The sequence below is a fragment of the Salvelinus fontinalis genome, chromosome 29, assembly GCF_029448725.1.
Source record: "Salvelinus fontinalis isolate EN_2023a chromosome 29, ASM2944872v1, whole genome shotgun sequence".
Classification (NCBI taxonomy): Eukaryota; Metazoa; Chordata; class Actinopteri; order Salmoniformes; family Salmonidae; genus Salvelinus; species Salvelinus fontinalis.
In genome coordinates, this window is record NC_074693.1 from 27,633,144 (window position 1) to 27,651,605 (window position 18,462).

General features: G+C 44.2%; 1 protein-coding gene across 23 annotated transcripts in view; it reads left to right on the plus strand.

The window, feature by feature from the left end:
* Positions 1-18,462, plus strand: part of LOC129827758 (protocadherin gamma-C5-like) — a 231,123-nt gene that overhangs the window by 178,052 nt on the left and 34,609 nt on the right. Inside the window, exon 1 of one of the 23 annotated variants that reach the window (XM_055888916.1) lies at positions 5-3,100. The exons of 20 other annotated variants lie outside the window; for them this stretch is intronic. In XM_055888916.1, coding sequence (XP_055744891.1) covers positions 704-3,100 — 2,397 coding nt within the window. In that variant the 5' untranslated portion in view covers positions 5-703. 2 more of the 23 variants (XM_055888911.1, XM_055888903.1) reach the window with 2 other exon arrangements.

An 18,462-nucleotide genomic window follows, 5' to 3' on the forward strand; every position in this document is an offset into this window, starting at 1 on the left:
CATGAAAAATCGTCTCTCATAACCTCAGAATAATTATGACGTCACCGTTTTTGGTGTCATGACCTTATACTGATACTACCTTATTCTTATTTTAACATTAACTATCGTTATTTTGCAAGTGTTGCCTATGTTTTCTTTTGTCCAACACTGAAAGGTGTTTCCTGTTGCCCTTTACTTCTGACTGATTTGTGATTTCACACCATGCGTAATGGCCCAATTGTAACCATCAGCTATATACTTTAAGCCAAATAACCATCAGTTGATGTGTTGTGCTTTACAGCTCATTTATAAAGGAAATGATCATTGTCATCATACCTTGCGTATAGTGTGTTTTACTGCAAGATATTGGCGTTTGGATATGCTTAGGTTTTACGCATGGTTGGAGAGCACAAGCGTTTTCAATATTCTGTGTGTAGTTTACACGTATGAACTCAGAGGGCCGCTGTTGGTCAGTGTGTTGCAGTTTTAGAGCAGATTTGCAGCAGTACCTCCCCCACCATCTCGATATATTAGAGAGAGAAAGAGCCGCATGCAGAGCGCACAGTCCGGGTTACAGAGAACACTAAGCACAGAGACACCGTACTGAGATTCTTTTGTTCTGGATTTTGGGCACATCTTCTTTACATTTCTTCCACTGAAACAAATGGAATATTACAGATTTCTTAACGGATTATAACGTGAGGTGTTTTATATCCCAGAGAAAATGTCTGACAGAACAATGACACGGCAAGTACTGTTGTTTATCTCGGTCCTCTCTCTCAGTTCAGTGCACGGGCAGGTCAGTTACTCCATTCCCGAGGAAATGGCGAAAGGCTCTTTAGTCGGTAACATGGCGCAGGATTTAGGTTTAGATATCAAAAGACTGAAATCAGGTAAAGCTCGTATTTATACTGGAGACAGCGCAGAATACATCGAGCTGAATAAAGAAAGGGGAGTTCTCCTCATCAAAGAGAGAATAGACCGTGAAGCGCTTTGTGAACAGACGACGCCTTGTGCACTGCATTTCCAAATTACTTTAGAAAACCCGATGGAATTATACCCGGTAACTGTAGAAATTACAGATATAAACGACAACGCTCCCACTTTTCAAAAGACTGAGCGACGATTGGAAATCAGCGAGTCAGCTGTGACTGGATCAAAATTTATGTTAGAGAAAGCAGTGGATCAAGACATTGATTTAAATGGCCTCCAAAGTTACTCTCTGAAACACGCTGATCATTTTGTTCTGAAATTGCATAGTCAGGCAGACGGGAGTAAAAAGGTTGAGATGGTTTTACAGAAACCTCTAGACCGAGAGAAACAGGAGCATATGTCTCTGTTGTTAACTGCTTTGGATGGAGGTGAGCCTCTGCTGTCAGGGACAATGCAGATACACGTCACAGTGTTGGACGCAAACGACAATGCGCCCGTTTTTACCAAACCAGTGTATAAGGCAACAATAAGTGAGAATTCACAAAAAGGAACGTTTGTCACGACAGTTAGTGCGTCTGATGCAGATAAAGGCACGAATGGAGAAGTGTCTTACGTGATTGCAAATAGCATGAACCGTCTTTCAACGTTATTCCACATAAATGAAGATGGTAATTTGATATTAGATGGCCAAGTTGATTATGAAAAAGCCAGAAGTTATCAGATTGATATAGAAGCCATAGATAATGGTGGTCTCTCGGACTCAAGTAAAATAATAATTGATGTTAGTGACGTAAATGACAATAGTCCTCTAATCAATTTTATTTCCAAATCCGGTATAATACAAGAGGATTCCCGTCCTAACACAGTAATAGCTATGATGAGCGTAAACGACCCTGATTCTGAGAGTAATGGTAAAGTTAACTGTGGCATAAATGAGAACATCCCTTTCACCATTAAATCTACATCTAATGGATTCTATAGTCTAGTAACTGATAGTGGCTTGGACCGAGAGAGAGCCTCTGAATATAACATCAGTGTGATGTGCTCTGATGAGGGAGTGCCCTCTCTCTCCAGCAGCGTCACTCTCACCTTACAGATATCAGATGTGAATGACAACGCGCCTGTCTTTGAGAGGAGCTCATATGAGGCCTACATTATAGAAAACAACACACCGGGCCTCTCTATATTCACAGTGAAAGCCAGAGACGCTGACTGGAACCAGAATGCCCGTGTTTCTTACATACTGGAGGACTCCTCGGTTAACGGAGTGCCCGTCTCATCATATGTGTCCGTTAGTGCTGATAGTGGAGTCGTCCATTCAGTGCGCTCTTTTGACTACGAGCAGATCAAGGATTTCCAGTTCAGCGTAAAAGCGCAGGATGGAGGCTCTCCTCCACTCAGTAGCAATGTGACTGTGAAAATAATGATCCAGGACCAGAATGACAACGGGCCTCAGGTTCTGTACCCAGTCCAGACTAGCAGCTCTCTGGTGGCTGAAATGGTGCCTCGTTCAGCAGATGTGGGCTATCTTGTCACTAAAGTGGTGGCTGTTGATGTGGACTCTGGACAGAATGCCTGGCTCTCGTATAAACTGCAGAAAGCGACAGACAGAGCGCTGTTTGAAGTGGGCTTACAGAATGGAGAAATAAGAACTATACGTCAAGTAACTGATAAAGATGCGGTGAAACAAAGGGTCACTGTTGTAGTGGAGGACAACGGACAGCCCTCTCGTTCAGCTACAGTCAATGTTAACGTGGCGGTGGCGGACAGCTTCCCTGAAGTGCTCTCGGAGTTCACTGACTTTACGCACGACAAGGAGTACAATGACAACCTGACTTTTTACTTAGTCTTGGCTTTGGCTGTAGTCTCATTTCTGTTCATCACATGTTTAGTGGTTATTATATCAGTGAAAATATACAGATGGAGACAGTCTCGCGTCCTCTATCATTCCAATCTCCCGGTTATTCCGTATTATCCACCGCGTTACGCAGACACTTTGGGGACAGGAACTCTACAGCACGTGTACAATTACGAGGTGTGCAGGACGACTGACTCCAGAAAGAGTGACTGTAAGTTCGTCAGACCCTGTAGTCAGAACGTACTGATAATGGACCCCAGTTCTACAGGGACGATGCAGCGGATGCAGAGCGAAAATAACATCCTGGATGAATCAGACTCGACATTAGAGGTTTGTTATATTTGAATCATTAATTTTCTCCTAAAAATATATTTGTATGGGTAGTGCATTTAACTGTGTAACATTGAGTCTTTAAATTTGGAAACTTTCCATGTTCAGAAATTCGAAACCTTTTTCCAATTTGGTCAATTCAGCACCGCTGACATGGTCAGCGGCTTTTTCACAGAGGACATGTAACGGAATGCAGGGTGAATCATCGTTGTCAAGATCATGATGACTTTTTGCATAAATTCATAAGTCTATATCAGTATTTGCATATTTGTATGGAAAGCACACTACCATACATCACATTTTAGAAATGTGTGTTCTGTCGTGATGTAGGCTATATTAAGGCAACATGTGTCTTGTTTGAGATTACCTGTCAACATCCTGTGGCATCTACGTTTACAATTTTCCTAGATGTGTTGATATATCTTATGTTGGGTATGGCATGTTAGAGCTAATATTTTTCCTTTGGAGACTTAAACCTTCCCAAATATGTTGGAATGTGTTTATTTTTGAAGTATCTGTTGTTCAGTAGATTGAACTCAGAGGGACGCTGTCGGTCAGTGTGTTGCAGTTTTAGAGCAGATTTGCAGCAGTACCTCCCCCATCATCTCGGTGTATTAGAGAGAGAAAGAGCCGCATGCAGAGAACACAGTCCGGGTTACAGAGAACACTAAGCACCGAGACTTCTTTGTTCCGTGGGTACGGATTATTGACAGAACATTTTTAAAATTTTCTGTATATAAATTTGACAGAATTTAGCAAATTACTGAACGGATTCTATGGTGTTTGTTGTGTCATGGCGCAGGGGAAAATGTCGGGCAGAACAATGACACGGCAAGTACTGTTGTTTATCTCGGTCCTCTCTCTCAGTTCAGCGCACGGGCAGGTCAGTTACTCCATTCCCGAGGAAATGGCGAAAGGCTCTTTAGTTGGTAACATATCGCAGGATTTGGGTTTAGATATCAAACGATTGAAATCAAGTAAAGCTCGAATACACGTTGGAAATAGCGCAGAATACATCGAGTTGGATAAAGACAGGGGAGTTCTCCTTATCAAAGAGACAATAGACCGTGAAGCGCTATGCAGACAGTCAACGCCTTGCGCACTGCATTTTCAAATTATTCTGGAGAATCCAATAGAATTTTATCGCGTCACAATTGAAATTATTGATATCAATGACAATGCACCTGTTTTCCAAAAAGATTCAATGAAATTCGAAATAAGTGAGTCGGCTGTGACTGGAGCTAAATTTGTGCTGGAGAGAGCTTTTGATTCTGATATAGGATCAAATGGACTCCAAAGCTACTCCCTTAATCCAACTGATAATTTCAGTCTAAAATTACATGGTCAAACTGATGGTAGCAAAAAGGTAGAGATGGTTTTACAGAAGCCTTTAGATCGAGAGAAACAGGAGCAGATGTCTTTAGTGTTAACTGCCCTCGATGGAGGAGACCCTCAGATGTCCGGAACAGTAAAGATTCACGTCAATGTGTTGGATGCAAACGACAATGCTCCGGTTTTTACGCAGGCAATATATACGGCGAGTGTTGTAGAGAACTCACAGAAGGGTACTTTATTAACTACAGTTAGTGCCACTGATATAGATCATGGATCTTATGGTTTAGTCACATATTCTATATCAAGCAGCACAATTGGTATTTTGGACCTATTCGAAATAGACGAGAGTAATGGCGAAGTGCGTTTGATAGGCAAGGTCGACTATGAAAGCGATAAACATTATCAGATTGACTTAGAAGCAAAAGATACAGGAGGTCTTTCTGATTCCAGTAAATTAGTTGTCGGCATTGTGGACGTCAACGACAACAGCCCTTTGATTGATATGATGTCCACTTCTAAATCAATAGCAGAAAATTCCCCTTCTCAGACAGTCATAGCTGTAATGAGTGTCCACGACCCAGACTCTGATAATAACGGAGTGGTGAATTGTGTTTTAACTCAAAATATTCCCTTTACCATTGATTCTACATCCACTGGCTTCTATAGTCTAGTAACAGACAGTGACTTGGATCGAGAGAGAGCCCCTGAATATAACATCAGTGTGACGTGCTCTGATGAGGGAGTGCCCTCTCTCTCCAGCAGCGTCACTCTCACCTTACAGATATCAGATGTGAATGACAACGCGCCTGTCTTTGAGAGGAGCTCATATGAGGCCTACATTATAGAAAACAACACACCGGGCCTCTCTATATTCACAGTGAAAGCCAGAGACGCTGACTGGAACCAGAATGCCCGTGTTTCTTACATACTGGAGGACTCCTCGGTTAACGGAGTGCCCGTCTCCTCATATATGTCCGTTAGTGCTGATAGTGGAGTCGTCCATTCAGTGCGCTCTTTTGACTACGAGCAGATCAAGGATTTCCAGTTCCGCGTAAAAGCGCAGGATGGAGGCTCTCCTCCTCTCAGTAGCAATGTGACTGTGAAAATAATGATCCAGGACCAGAACGACAACGCGCCTCAGGTTCTGTACCCAGTCCAGACTAGCAGCTCTCTGGTGGCTGAAATGGTGCCTCGGTCAGCAGATGTGGGCTATCTTGTCACTAAAGTGGTGGCTGTTGATGTGGACTCTGGACAGAATGCCTGGCTCTCGTATAAACTGCAGAAAGCGACAGACAGGGCGCTGTTTGAAGTGGGTTTACAGAATGGAGAAATAAGAACTATACGTCAAGTAACTGATAAAGATGCTGTGAAACAAAGGCTCACTGTTGTAGTGGAGGACAACGGGCAGCCCTCTCGTTCAGCTACAGTCAATGTTAACGTGGCGGTGGCGGACAGCTTCCCTGAAGTGCTCTCGGAGTTCACTGACTTTACGCACGACGTGGAGTACAATGACAACCTGACTTTTTACTTAGTCTTGGCATTGTCTGTAGTCTCCTTTCTCTTTATCGTATCCATCATAGCCATACTGTCAGTGAAATGCTACAGATGGAGACACGAGCAAATGTTTTACAAATCCAATGGGAATCTCCCAGTTATTCCGTATTACCCGCCCCTTTACGCAGACGTGGGAGGCACAGGAACTCTGAGACAGGTGTATAATTACGATGTGTGTGGAACGACTGACTCCAGAAAGAGTGATATGAAATACGTCAGACCTTACAGTCAGAGCATCATTAGTCTGGACGGAACACAGACACTCACCCACGCGCAGAGGGACACGCTGATCAATGACGATGGGGAAAACCAGGTGAGAATAATGGCTACATCAGCAGCATATAGGTTTTCGTTTTCAAGAGCTGTAGTTTGGGTTATAAATCTCGTTCGATTTCAAAGCAAGGTTATACATTTCATGTGCTGTTACCATTTCATCAGATTTTTCTTAGCCTATTAAAACAAGACAGTATCAAACAGAACGCATGGTATTAGGTTTTTGACGTTTGCAGGGTTTTGGACATTTCACATTTGATCATTTCATTTCTGCCTCATAAATACAATCTCAAACATCGGACAACTTATGGCAACCTAATATTTGTGCAGATATTTGTGTAATATCTATTCAGGGCTCTAAAGGCCGCTGTTGGTTAGTGTCAGGATATATACGTCTCAGACAGTAGACCCTCCCTCTCTACTTTGCGTCACAAGCAGCGCAGCGGACTGTACTTCCATATCATCAGAACTAGTCTCCTAAAAGAGCCCACACAATCATTGGGACGTGTTGGTGACGCAATTTTCATTATTGTGGAGCCATTCGTTTTTGTATTGTTTTTTCTCTCAGGCTGAGTAGTCTGAAGATGGACGATCTTTCTTGTCATGGTGCAGGGAGAACTAGCTCGCGGATATGGACATGGAAGACATGGGTCGTGCTGTTTGTCTGTCTTTGTGGTGCAAGAGTAGCGCGCGCCCAGGTCCGTTATTCCATCCCCGAGGAGATGGCGAAAGGCTCACTCGTGGGGAATATCGTACAGGATCTGGGTTTGGATGTAAAAAAGTTGAAATCTGGTCGAGCGCGGATCTTTACTGAGGACAGCAGTGAGTGCATCGGTCTGAATGTTGATAAAGGGACGCTGGTGGTGAAAGAAAGGATAGACAGAGAGGAGCTGTGCGCCCAAGTCTCTCCCTGCTCTCTGCATTTTCAGATCATCGTTGAAAATCCGATGGAGCTCCATCGAATTGATGTGGAAATATTAGATATTAACGACAATGCTCCTGCTTTTGCTAAAAAGGAAATGAATTTCCAAATAAGTGAATCTGCGGCTCCTGGGGCTCGGTTTTCACTCGACGGTGCAAAAGATCCCGATGTGGCTCTAAATACTCTCCAAACATACAAACTAAATCCTACGGATCATTTTCAATTGAAAACCCTATCTCGCTCTGATGGAACGAAATACGTCGAAATGGTTCTGCAGAGCGCACTTGATAGGGAAAAACAGGAAGAGCATAAACTAATCTTAACTGCTTATGATGGCGGCAGCCCCCAGAAATCTGGCTCCGTCAAAATCAATGTTATTGTCTTAGATGCAAACGACAATGCCCCTGTATTTGGCCAGTCACTGTATAGGGTGGTCGTGCCAGAAAATGCGTCAAAGGGAACGATTGTCTTGACAGTGAGCGCCACTGATGCAGACCAGGAAACAAATGGAGAGGTGATGTATTCCTTTTCTCAAAATACAGATAGTGCTTCAGTTCTATTCAATATAGACGCCCATACTGGTGAGATTACCATAAGTGGTCTGTTAGATTTCGAAAAAGTTAGGCATTATGAACTAGATGTAGAGGCGACAGACAACGGGGGGTTAACAGATACTAGTAAAGTGCTTATTGAAATGACTGACGTGAACGACAATGCACCCGTGATTAGCATTATTTCATTCTCCAGCCCTATTCCCGAGGACTCTGCCCCGGAGACGGTCATAGCCATGCTCAATATCAAAGACTCCGACTCCGGTAAAAACGGTCAGGTTAAGTGTTCTATTAGTCCAGATTTACCTTTCCGCATAAAGTCATCCTCTTCTAATTTCTACAGTTTAGTGTCAGACCAGGCTTTGGACCGTGAAACTGTGTCTGAATATGACATAACAATAACAGCCACAGATGAAGGGTCGTCATCTTTTTCCACTAATAAGACAGTAACACTGAAAATATCCGATGTGAATGACAACGCCCCCCTGTTTACACGACAATCATACACAGCTTACGTTATTGAGAATAACTTACCTGGAATGTCAATATTTTCAGTCAAGGCCAGTGACAAAGACTTTGGCAACAACGCGCGTATTTCATATTTGCTTGGTGATAATCAAGTGAATGGAGTTTCGGCGTCTGCGTACATTTCAGTAAATGCAGAGAGTGGGGCGATTCTTGCTGTGCGTTCTTTCGACTATGAGCAAATAAAAGAGTTCCAAATTCGCGTAAAAGCGCAGGATGGAGGCTCCCCTCCTCTCAGTAGCAATGTGACTGTGAAAATAATGATTCAGGACCAGAACGACAACGCGCCTCAGGTTCTGTACCCAGTCCAGACTAGCAGCTCTCTGGTGTCTGAAATGGTGCCTCGTTCAGCAGATGTGGGCTATCTTGTCACTAAAGTGGTGGCTGTTGATGTGGACTCTGGACAGAATGCCTGGCTCTCGTATAAACTGCAGAAAGGGACAGACAGGGCGCTGTTTGAAGTGGGCTTACAGAATGGAGAAATAAGAACTATACGTCAAGTCAATGATAAAGATGCTGTGAAACAAAGGCTCACTGTTGTAGTAGAGGACAACGGGCAGCCCTCTCGTTCAGCTACAGTCAATGTTAACGTGGCGGTGGCGGACAGCTTCCCTGAAGTGCTCTCAGAGTTCACTGACTTCACGCAAGACAAGGAGTACAATGACAACCTGACGTTTTACTTAATATTGGCTTTGGCTGTAGTCTCCTTTCTCTTTATCGTATCCATCATAGCCATACTGTCAGTGAAATGCTACAGATGGAGACGCGAGCAGATGTTTTACAAATCCAATGGGAATCTCCCAGTTATTCCGTATTACCCGCCCCTTTACGCAGACGTGGGAGGCACAGGAACTCTGAGACAGGTGTATAATTACGATGTGTGTGGAACGACTGACTCCAGAAAGAGTGATATGAAATACGTCAGACCTTACAGTCAGAGCATCATTAGTCTGGACGGAACACAGACACTCCCCCACGCGCAGAGAGACAAACTGATCATTGACGATTCAGAAAGTCAGGTAAGCATGCATTATCGACTAACCTATATAATTACATTGTAACAAGCTAGAACGAGTAATTAGGCCTTACATACCAAGTACTTACCAATTTGACACTCACCTTTTTGTCTTGGCTTTAGCAGTGGTACATGCTATGTACCTGTCATCGGGCAATCACATTCCTATATACTCATTCTGGAATAATGCCTATGTAATTAATATAGGTTATAGTGTTGCCAAAGACTGCCCTGTGAAACAGCAGCGAACCTGTATGAAATAATCTTCTGGAATACATTCAGGGACAAAGAGAGCAGTGCTGCTGGAGGCTATAGAGAAACACAAAGGAAGAGCTGGGCTGAGCTGGGCTGGACTAGACGAGATTGGGCTGGACTGGGCTGGGCTGGACTAGACGAGACTGGGCTGGGCTGGACTAGACGAGACTGGGCTGGACTGGGCTGAGCTGGACTAGACGAGACTGGGCTGGGCTGGACTAGACGAGACTGGGCTGGACTGGGCTGAACTGGACTAGACGAGACTGGGCTGGACTGGGCTGTGCTGGACTAGACGCGGCTGGGCTGGGCTGGGCTGGACTAGACGAGACTGGGCTGGACTAGACGGGACTGGGCTGGACGAGACTGGAATGGACTGGGCTGGTCTGGGCTGGACGAGACGAGACTGGACTGGACTATGGCCTGCAGAGTTTTTTCTCTCTCACACACACACTGCACTATTTTTAACACCGACCTAAATTCCTGTCTCTCACACGCTGCTGTTACTGTATATTCCTGACTTTGAACCGTGTACATACAGAGAGCGAGAGATATAGAGATGAGAGAGAGATGAGAGGAGATTGAGGAGTGGTAGAGAGAAATCGGTCTGAAAGAGGTGGGAAATGTGTTGGAGAGAAGGATTGAGGATGGGGAGAGGCAGTAGCATGGAGCCAGAGAGAGGGATGGTGTGGGGGAGGGGAGGAGATGTGTTGTAGCTGGCCTCATCCACCGTTCATGCGCAGCAGCACTGCGTTAGTGATGCACGGCAGCCATTTTGCACCACAAGCTGCAGTGTTTGTAGAGAAATAGGCTCCTCATAACCTCTAAGGTAGAAAGGGATGGATAAACAACTATAAATAATTGAGTGTGGATATAAATGAGGCAGGGCTCGATACAGGGAAGATAGAAACAGGGGAAGATAGAAACAGGGGAAGATAGATGCAGGGAAAGATAGATGCAGGGAAAGATAGATGCAGGGAAAGATAGATGCAGGGAAAGATAGAGGGAGGGAGAAAGAAAATGACAGTATATGACATCCAGCTTAAAAGATGAGAGCAATCTGTTTTTGTGCTGAAAGGAGAGAGAGAGTGATAGAGATACAGAGAGAGAAAGTTGAGTAGACTACTGTGTTGAAACGAGAGAGACAGAGAGATAGATGAGTAAACTACTGTGCTGAAAGGAGAGAGAGAGACAGAGACAGATGAGTAAACTGTGCTAGATTCCTCTATATGATGCTAGTATAGTGACATGTTGTTTGTATCACTGAGCTCCTCGATCCCTTTTTCTCCTCCCTCACCACAGACATCATAAAGGGGTCATTAGAGCTCCATGGCCCACAGGTCTCCATGTTTACTGGGTAATACACACACAGGGAGGAAATGCCCTCCATATGGCTCTCACGTGCAGCCCATAATACTAATCCCACACACCAGGCCACTGCCACACACAGCAAGTAATCAGGCCAACCGATTGGAAACACTCTTTTCACGGCACTTCGATAACGAAAGGACTTTTTCGTAGCAGGTTAGGAGAATTAACATATCAGGTTAGGAGACTGAGGTTAAGATTAGGAGAGGGGTTAGGGTTAGCGAAAATGCTCTCCTAACCTGCCACAAAAATCACTTTGTATCGAAGTGGCGTGAAAAGAGTGTGTCCCGTCAACTGATAGTTTACCTCATAAAATAGGTAATGGTCACACTCTTTTTCACCACGTGGTGATCCTATTGTGTGTCAATGCTGTTAAATTCTTAGTTAGGTGGTCATGATGCTGGCTTTATTGTATGGGGGGACGTAGTATCTAATGCTAGAGGTGGTGTAGTTTCAGTTGGTGTCTGTAGATGGAGGTGGCCCTGGCATAGACAACAGGCTGTCTGTTTGTGTACATACTGCACAGGCATGCTGTATGTGTTTGTGTTGAATGTTTCTGTGTAGAAGAGTAGCACATGCCTCTCATAAACATCTGACATGACACAAAAATGCTTGAGGTTTTATGGAGGAAACCTCTGTCCCTCTGGAAACAGTCTATCATCATTATCACCCTACATCTGTGTCCGTTTTGTCTGTTTAAACCGCTTTTTAACCACTAAACCTTGGTTCTCAGGCTTGCCAGCGAGGAAGGCTTTTACTATGGACCGTAAACCCTTGAACTCAGGGCGTCTCTGTGGGGGTCAGACCCCACCGACCCATACACCCCTCGGTCTAGCCCTGAATGTTCCAGTCCAGTGTATAGATGTGGATGGTGTGTGGGTGACTCTTGGATATGACTTCTCGCTTCTGGTTCAGACACCCACTTGGATGACCTTTGAACTGTAGAACAGTGGTTTGCTGACATATGTCAAGGCTGTAGTCCGCTGGAGCAGAATTTAGCAGTCCCCTGCCTTGGCAGCCATTTTGGATCCCACCCTGAGCCGAGGCCCTGTAGTTTCTAGACCTTGTGACTGTCCACATTGATGTGATTAGAAACTGCTTCCCACAGCTGTTGTTTATACTGTACTTCCTTCCTCACTGGCCCAGTCATCTGGTGAGCAGCTGTATCTCTACAGTGTGTTGCTCTGTCTGAAGATTAACGTTGGACTTTGAGCAGTGTTTGAGCATGGTTGCGTGTGTGTGTGTGTGTGTGTGTGTGTGTGTGTGTGTGTGTGTGTGTGTGTGTGTGTGTGTGTGTGTGTGTGTGTGTGTGTGTGTGTGTGTGTGTGTGCGTGCGTGCGTGCGTGCGTGCGTGCGTGCGTGCGTGCGTGCGTGCGTGCGTGCGTGCGTGCGTGTGTGTGTGCGCGCGCGCTTCTTATCTAGCCTTCTGGAAAGTGGGGTTAGAAATTCTGATTCTCACATATCTGATTCCTCTGCTCCCCCTGCCCCATTTAAGATCATTGATTAGATATCAGGGATGTCTGGATGATTTGTGAGTGACTTTATCCTCTCTCTCACACACCTGCACACACTCAAATATTCTGCTAAGGAGAGTTGAGACCGCACTCACAGTTTGTCAGCTCTATCCATAAGTCTGTGTAGTGACTGTGTGTGATCTGATGTAAGTAAAGAGAAGTGGGAACAGGGTGTGTACGTTTTCTTTAATCATCCTTCCTTGTGGAATCACTCCAACAGTATGCTGTCATCTCATTTCATGGTTTTGAGGATGGAGGGAGGCAACTCTGCTTCTACTGCCATGTACCCCTGAATCTTATCATCTTTACCCTCCGTCTATTTCAGTTATGACAGTAAACCCTCAGGTTCTCATCTGTGGTGATCTGATGTTCTGTTTTCTCTGGCCTGGTAGTAAGAGTGTACTGTTTCCCTGCAGTGTCCTACAGCCCGACAGTCCTACAGTCCTTCAATCCTACAGGCCAAGGGGCACAGTCCTCCAGTCTTACAGTCCCAGGCTGTCTCAATAGTCTACAGCCAAAGGTTCCTTTGCCTCTCTACATTCAATGGACAATAATTAGAATGAAAAGGGGGCCATGTTGCGTACGTACTTTCAATGTGCAGGCCTGAAGAGGCCTGAAGAGAAGAGAGGGAGTTTTGGCTCTGATGATGAGGCAGATGTCCTCTGAACACTGAGTCTCAGGTGCTCAAAGCAGTCATTGGCATTATGAGAATTCACCTGGCCTGACCTGACCTGACCCTTTGAGCAATGTACAGGGAACTGGGCACACATACATACATACATACATACATACATACATACATACATACATACATACATACACACATACACACATACACACATACACACACACACACACACACACACACACACACACACACACACACACACACACACACACACACACACACACACACATACATACATACATACATACATACATACATACATACATACATACATACATACATACATACATACATACATACAGTGGGGAGAACAAGTATTTGATACACTACCGATTATGCAGGTTTTCCTACTTAGAAAGGATGTAGAGGTCTGTAATGTTTATCATAGGTACACTTCAACTGTGAGAGACGGAATCTAAAACAAAAATCCAGAAAATCACATTGTATGATTTTTAAGTAATTCATTTGGTCCACCACCCAAAGGACATCTAGCCAACTTGACATAACTGTGGGAAGCATTGGAGTCAACATGGGCCAGCATCCCTGTGGAACGCTTTCGACACCTTGTAGAGTCCATGCCCTGACGAATTGAGTCTGTTCTGAGGGTAAAAGGGGGTGCAACTCAATATTAGGAAGGTGTTCTTAATGTTTTGTATACTCAGTGTATATTAAGGACTACATTCACATGTTATATTACTCTTAGGTCCAGGTGCTCTTGTATGCCCCAGATGGAGTTGTGTGTGTGATGTGTTTCTATTGGTTTTTACACACTGCTTGTTTGTGTGTTATTTGTGTTACTGTTCCAGTAGTGATGCCCAGTGAGTCTGGACTCGCTGCTCCTCTGGAAAGGATCCCACCAGAGATTATACAGGCCAGTGTAACAGTAAGGCTCAGCCAGAATTGTCTTGTACCAGAGATTATACAGGCCAGTGTAACAGTAAGGCTCAGACAGAATTGTCTTGTACCAGAGATTATACAGGCCAGTGTAACAGTAAGGCTCAGACAGAATTGTCTTGTACCAGAGATTATACAGGCCAGTGTAACAGTAAGGCTCAGACAGAATTGTCTTGTACCAGAGATTATACAGGCCAGTCTAACAGTAAGGCTCAGACAGAATTGTCTTGTACCAGAGATTATACAGGCCAGTCTAACAGTAAGGCTCAGACAGAATTGTCTTGTACCAGAGATTATACAGGCCAGTCTAACAGTAAGGCTCAGACAGAATTGTCTTGTACCAGAGATTATACAGGCCAGTGTAACAGTAAGGCTCAGACAGAATTGTCTTGTACCAGAGATTATACAGGCCAGTCTAACAGTAAGGCTCAGACAGAATTGTCTTGTACCAGAGATTATACAGGCCAGTGTAACAGTAAGGCTCAGACAGAATTGTCTTGTACCAGAGATTATACAGGCCAGTCTAACAGTAAGGCTCAGACAGAATTGTCTTGTACCAGAGATTATACAGGCCAGTCTAACAGTAAGGCTCAGACAGAATTGTCTTGTACCAGAGATTATACAGGCCAGTCTAACAGTAAGGCTCAGACAGAATTGTCTTGTACCAGAGATTATACAGGCCAGTCTAACAGTAAGGCTCAGACAGAATTGTCTTGTACCAGAGATTATACAGGCCAGTCTAACAGTAAGGCTCAGACAGAATTGTCTTGTACCAGAGATTATACAGGCCAGTCTAACAGTAAGGCTCAGACAGAATTGTCTTGTACCAGAGATTATACAGGCCAGTCTAACAGTAAGGCTCAGACAGAATTGTCTTGTACCAGAGATTATACAGGCCAGTGTAACAGTAAGGCTCAGACAGAATTGTCTTGTACCAGAGATTATACAGGCCAGTCTAACAGTAAGGCTCAGACAGAATTGTGTTGTACCAGAGATTATACAGGCCAGTCTAACAGTAAGGCTCAGACAGAATTGTCTTGTACGTCACATACTGTTCCACGCCGTCTGAGTCACAGACATTCACACGATACACACTCCGCGATGCACACACACACTAGGTGATGGTCCTGAGGTCATGGCATGTGGGTAGCGGTGTGTGACGATGTTCTGATCTGTCAGGCTGGATAGACTCACTGCAGCCATTTTGCTGTGAGGTAGTATGCACTAAATCGCTACTGTATGTAGTCAATATGATTATTAATATGATCACAATCACAATGATGGTTATTGTTAATAGTCTCAATGTCATTATTGTCATGATCATTACCAGTGATGATATCCGTGGATAAAAGTAGTGGTGACAGCGATAATCATGTATGTTTGTCTGTTGGTGAGCTGTTTCCTCTGTAAGGCTTTCTGGATTTGTTGGTCCTCTCCTTTTTCTTCCTGATCTCGTTGTTTCTCTGCTTCTCTCCCCTCCCCCTCACCAGCTGCACCGGTCTGATTCAGTGAGTGTGAGAAAGCTGGAGGAGAGAGGGAGAGCGAGATCTCTGCTCATTCCAAAACATTTTGTACTGTGTGCATAAAACCATGGATGCATTTGGGCGTCTAAAGTCACACCTGTGTTGTGTTTATCAGAGGAGCTCTTTCTCCCTATGATCTCTTTATGTAACTGGTCAGTAGGTTATTGCTGCTGTCCACAAGCCTGTACATTATTAACTTAGATACGCTACTAATTGTATTGGTGCCTTGGTAAGTGATGACTGATTAGAAGAGAGGACTGTACAGTGTATGAGGAACATTTTAGACACCCTATCACCCTTCCTTTCTCTCCTCTTCCCTCCATTCTGTTTTCTACATACTTCTTTTTTTTCCACTCTCAGGAAGAGAGGTGGGATGTGTTGCCATAGCAACAAGCTGACTCACTGTCAGGACTGTACCATTGTGGTGCGGTACACAGGGGAGCATCAGCAGATGCAATGTCTGCTGTCTGATAGGATACAGGCAGCTCTGAGCTTTAGAGGGCAGATGCACCCCTGTTTAGGACACAGAGGTGCAGTGTCCTTGGGCTCAGAGCTGGATTGGTGGGAGAGAGGGTGTATGACAGGGTGGAGTGGGGTTATGTTGAAGGCTCTACCTCTCTGTTTCCGTAAAATGGACGCTGCCCTGCCCTGAATACCTTTCACGGTTTCACCTCCCTGTTGCTCTGACTGGGAGTGTGAAAACGCTGTCTAAACTAAACCCTCAGGCCTCTGAAGAGGTTGTTTCCTTTGATCACAGGCTATACATTGATTTTCTATTGACTGGTACATGTGCATTATTGTGTGTGTATCATAGTGGTTATCCATGTCTAACACACAGTACCACAAGCTCTGTTCCTCTATCAGACGCACAGCGTGAAAGCATGTAATTAATAACGAATACATAATCCCTGGGCATCTCCTCGAATGCACCTGCTGTTCCTGTGTTCCTCTGCAGCATGGCAACATCCTGTACTGCAGCATAGTGATGTTATCCTGCAGCTCTTGGACAGAACACCCCCCCAGGGACTCTGAAATGGCAGCCTATTCCCAATATAGTGCACTACTTTGAACCTGGTTACCATAGAACTCTGGTCAAAGCAGTGCACTACATAGGGAATAGAGAGCCATATTGGACACACCCTCAGTCCTCTTTAAATGGTGCTATCAGCATCCTGGCTGGGACATGCAGATGATGATCAACTCCACTCCTGTTTTAGAGAGGCTGGGTCGATAAGGGTGTTGTATTTCTCTTTTATTAAGTCTTCTCCTCCGTAACCACCTTCTCAATCACATTTATTGACATGGGAAACATATGTTTACATTGCCAAAGCAAGTGAACTAGATTTTTTTTTAAACTAAAGTGAAATAAACAATAACAATTAACAGTAAACATTACACTCACAGAAGTTCCAAAAGAATAAAGACATTTCAAATATATGATGTCTATATACAGTGTTGTAACGATGTGCAAATAGTTCAAGTACAAAAGGGAAAATATGGGTTGTATTTAACAATGGCGTTTGTTCTTCACTAGTTGCCCTTTTCTTGTGACAACAGGTCACAAATCTTGCTGCTCTGATTACACACTGTTGTATATCACCTAATAGATACGGGAGTTTATCAAAATTGGATTTGTTTTCAAATTCTTTGTGGGTCTGGGTAATCTGTCTCTATGGTCATACATTTTGCAGGAGGTTAGGAAGTGCAGCTCAGTTTCCACCTCATTTTGTAGCCTGTCTTCGCTTGAGAGCCAGGTCTGCCTACGGCGACCTTTCTCAATAACAAGGCTATGCTCACTGAGTCTGGACATAGTCAAAGTTCTCCTTAATTTTGGGTCAGTCACAGTGGTCAGGTATTCTGCCACTGTGTACTCTCTGTTTAGGGCCAAATAGCATTCTAGTTTGCTCAGTTTAAAAAAAAAAAAATTCTTTCCCATGTGTCAAGTAATTATCTTTTTGTTTTCTCATTAAACTAATTGTCTAATTGTGTTGCTGTCCTGGGGCTCTGTGGGGTCTGTTTGTGAACAGAGCCCCAGGACCAGCTTGCTTAGGGGACTCTTCTCCAGGTTCATCTCTCTGTAGGTGATGGCTTTGTTATGGAAGCTTTGCGAATCGCTTCCTTTTAGGTGGTTAACAGCCCTTTTCTGGATTTTGATCATTAGCGAATATCGGCCTGTTTCTGCTCTGAATGGATTATTTGGTGTTTTACTTTGTACACAGAGGATATTTATGCAGTCTCAATTTGATGTTTGTCCCATTTTGTGAATTCTTGGTTGGTGATCGGACCCCAGGCCTCACAACCATAAAGGGCAATTGGGTCTATAACTGATTCAAGTATTTTTTACCAGATCCTAATTGGTATGTGGAATTTTATGTTCCTTTCGATGGCATAGAAGGCCCTTCTTGCCTTGTCTCACAGCTCATTCACAGCTTTGTGGAAGTTACCTGTAGTGCTGATGTTAAGGCCAATGTATGTATTGTTTTTTGTGTGCTCTAGGGCAACGGTGTCTAGATGGAATTTGTATTTGTGGTCCTGGCATTTGGACCTTATTTGGAACACCATTATTTTTGTCTTACTGAGATTTACTGTCAGGGCCCAGGTCTGACAGAATCTGTGTAGAAGATCTAGGTGCTGCTGTAGGCCCTCCTTGGTTGGGGACAGAAGCACCAGATCATCAGTAGACATTTGACTTCAGATTCTTGTGGGGATCTGTTTTCTTTTTCTCTCTCTCTCTCTCTCAAGAAGCACACACATAAATTATTTGTATTGTTTTGATATTAGCCCACCTTTCTATGACGCACACAAACAGTGCACATAGCAGATCGGCTCTGGGAACATCATCATTTGGCCAAATGTCACAGGTATCACAATGCATATCATCACTATCACCCACTCTGGAGTCAATCAAGGCTACATTGCCGTTGTAAGGTGAACGGTAAGTGTCAGGG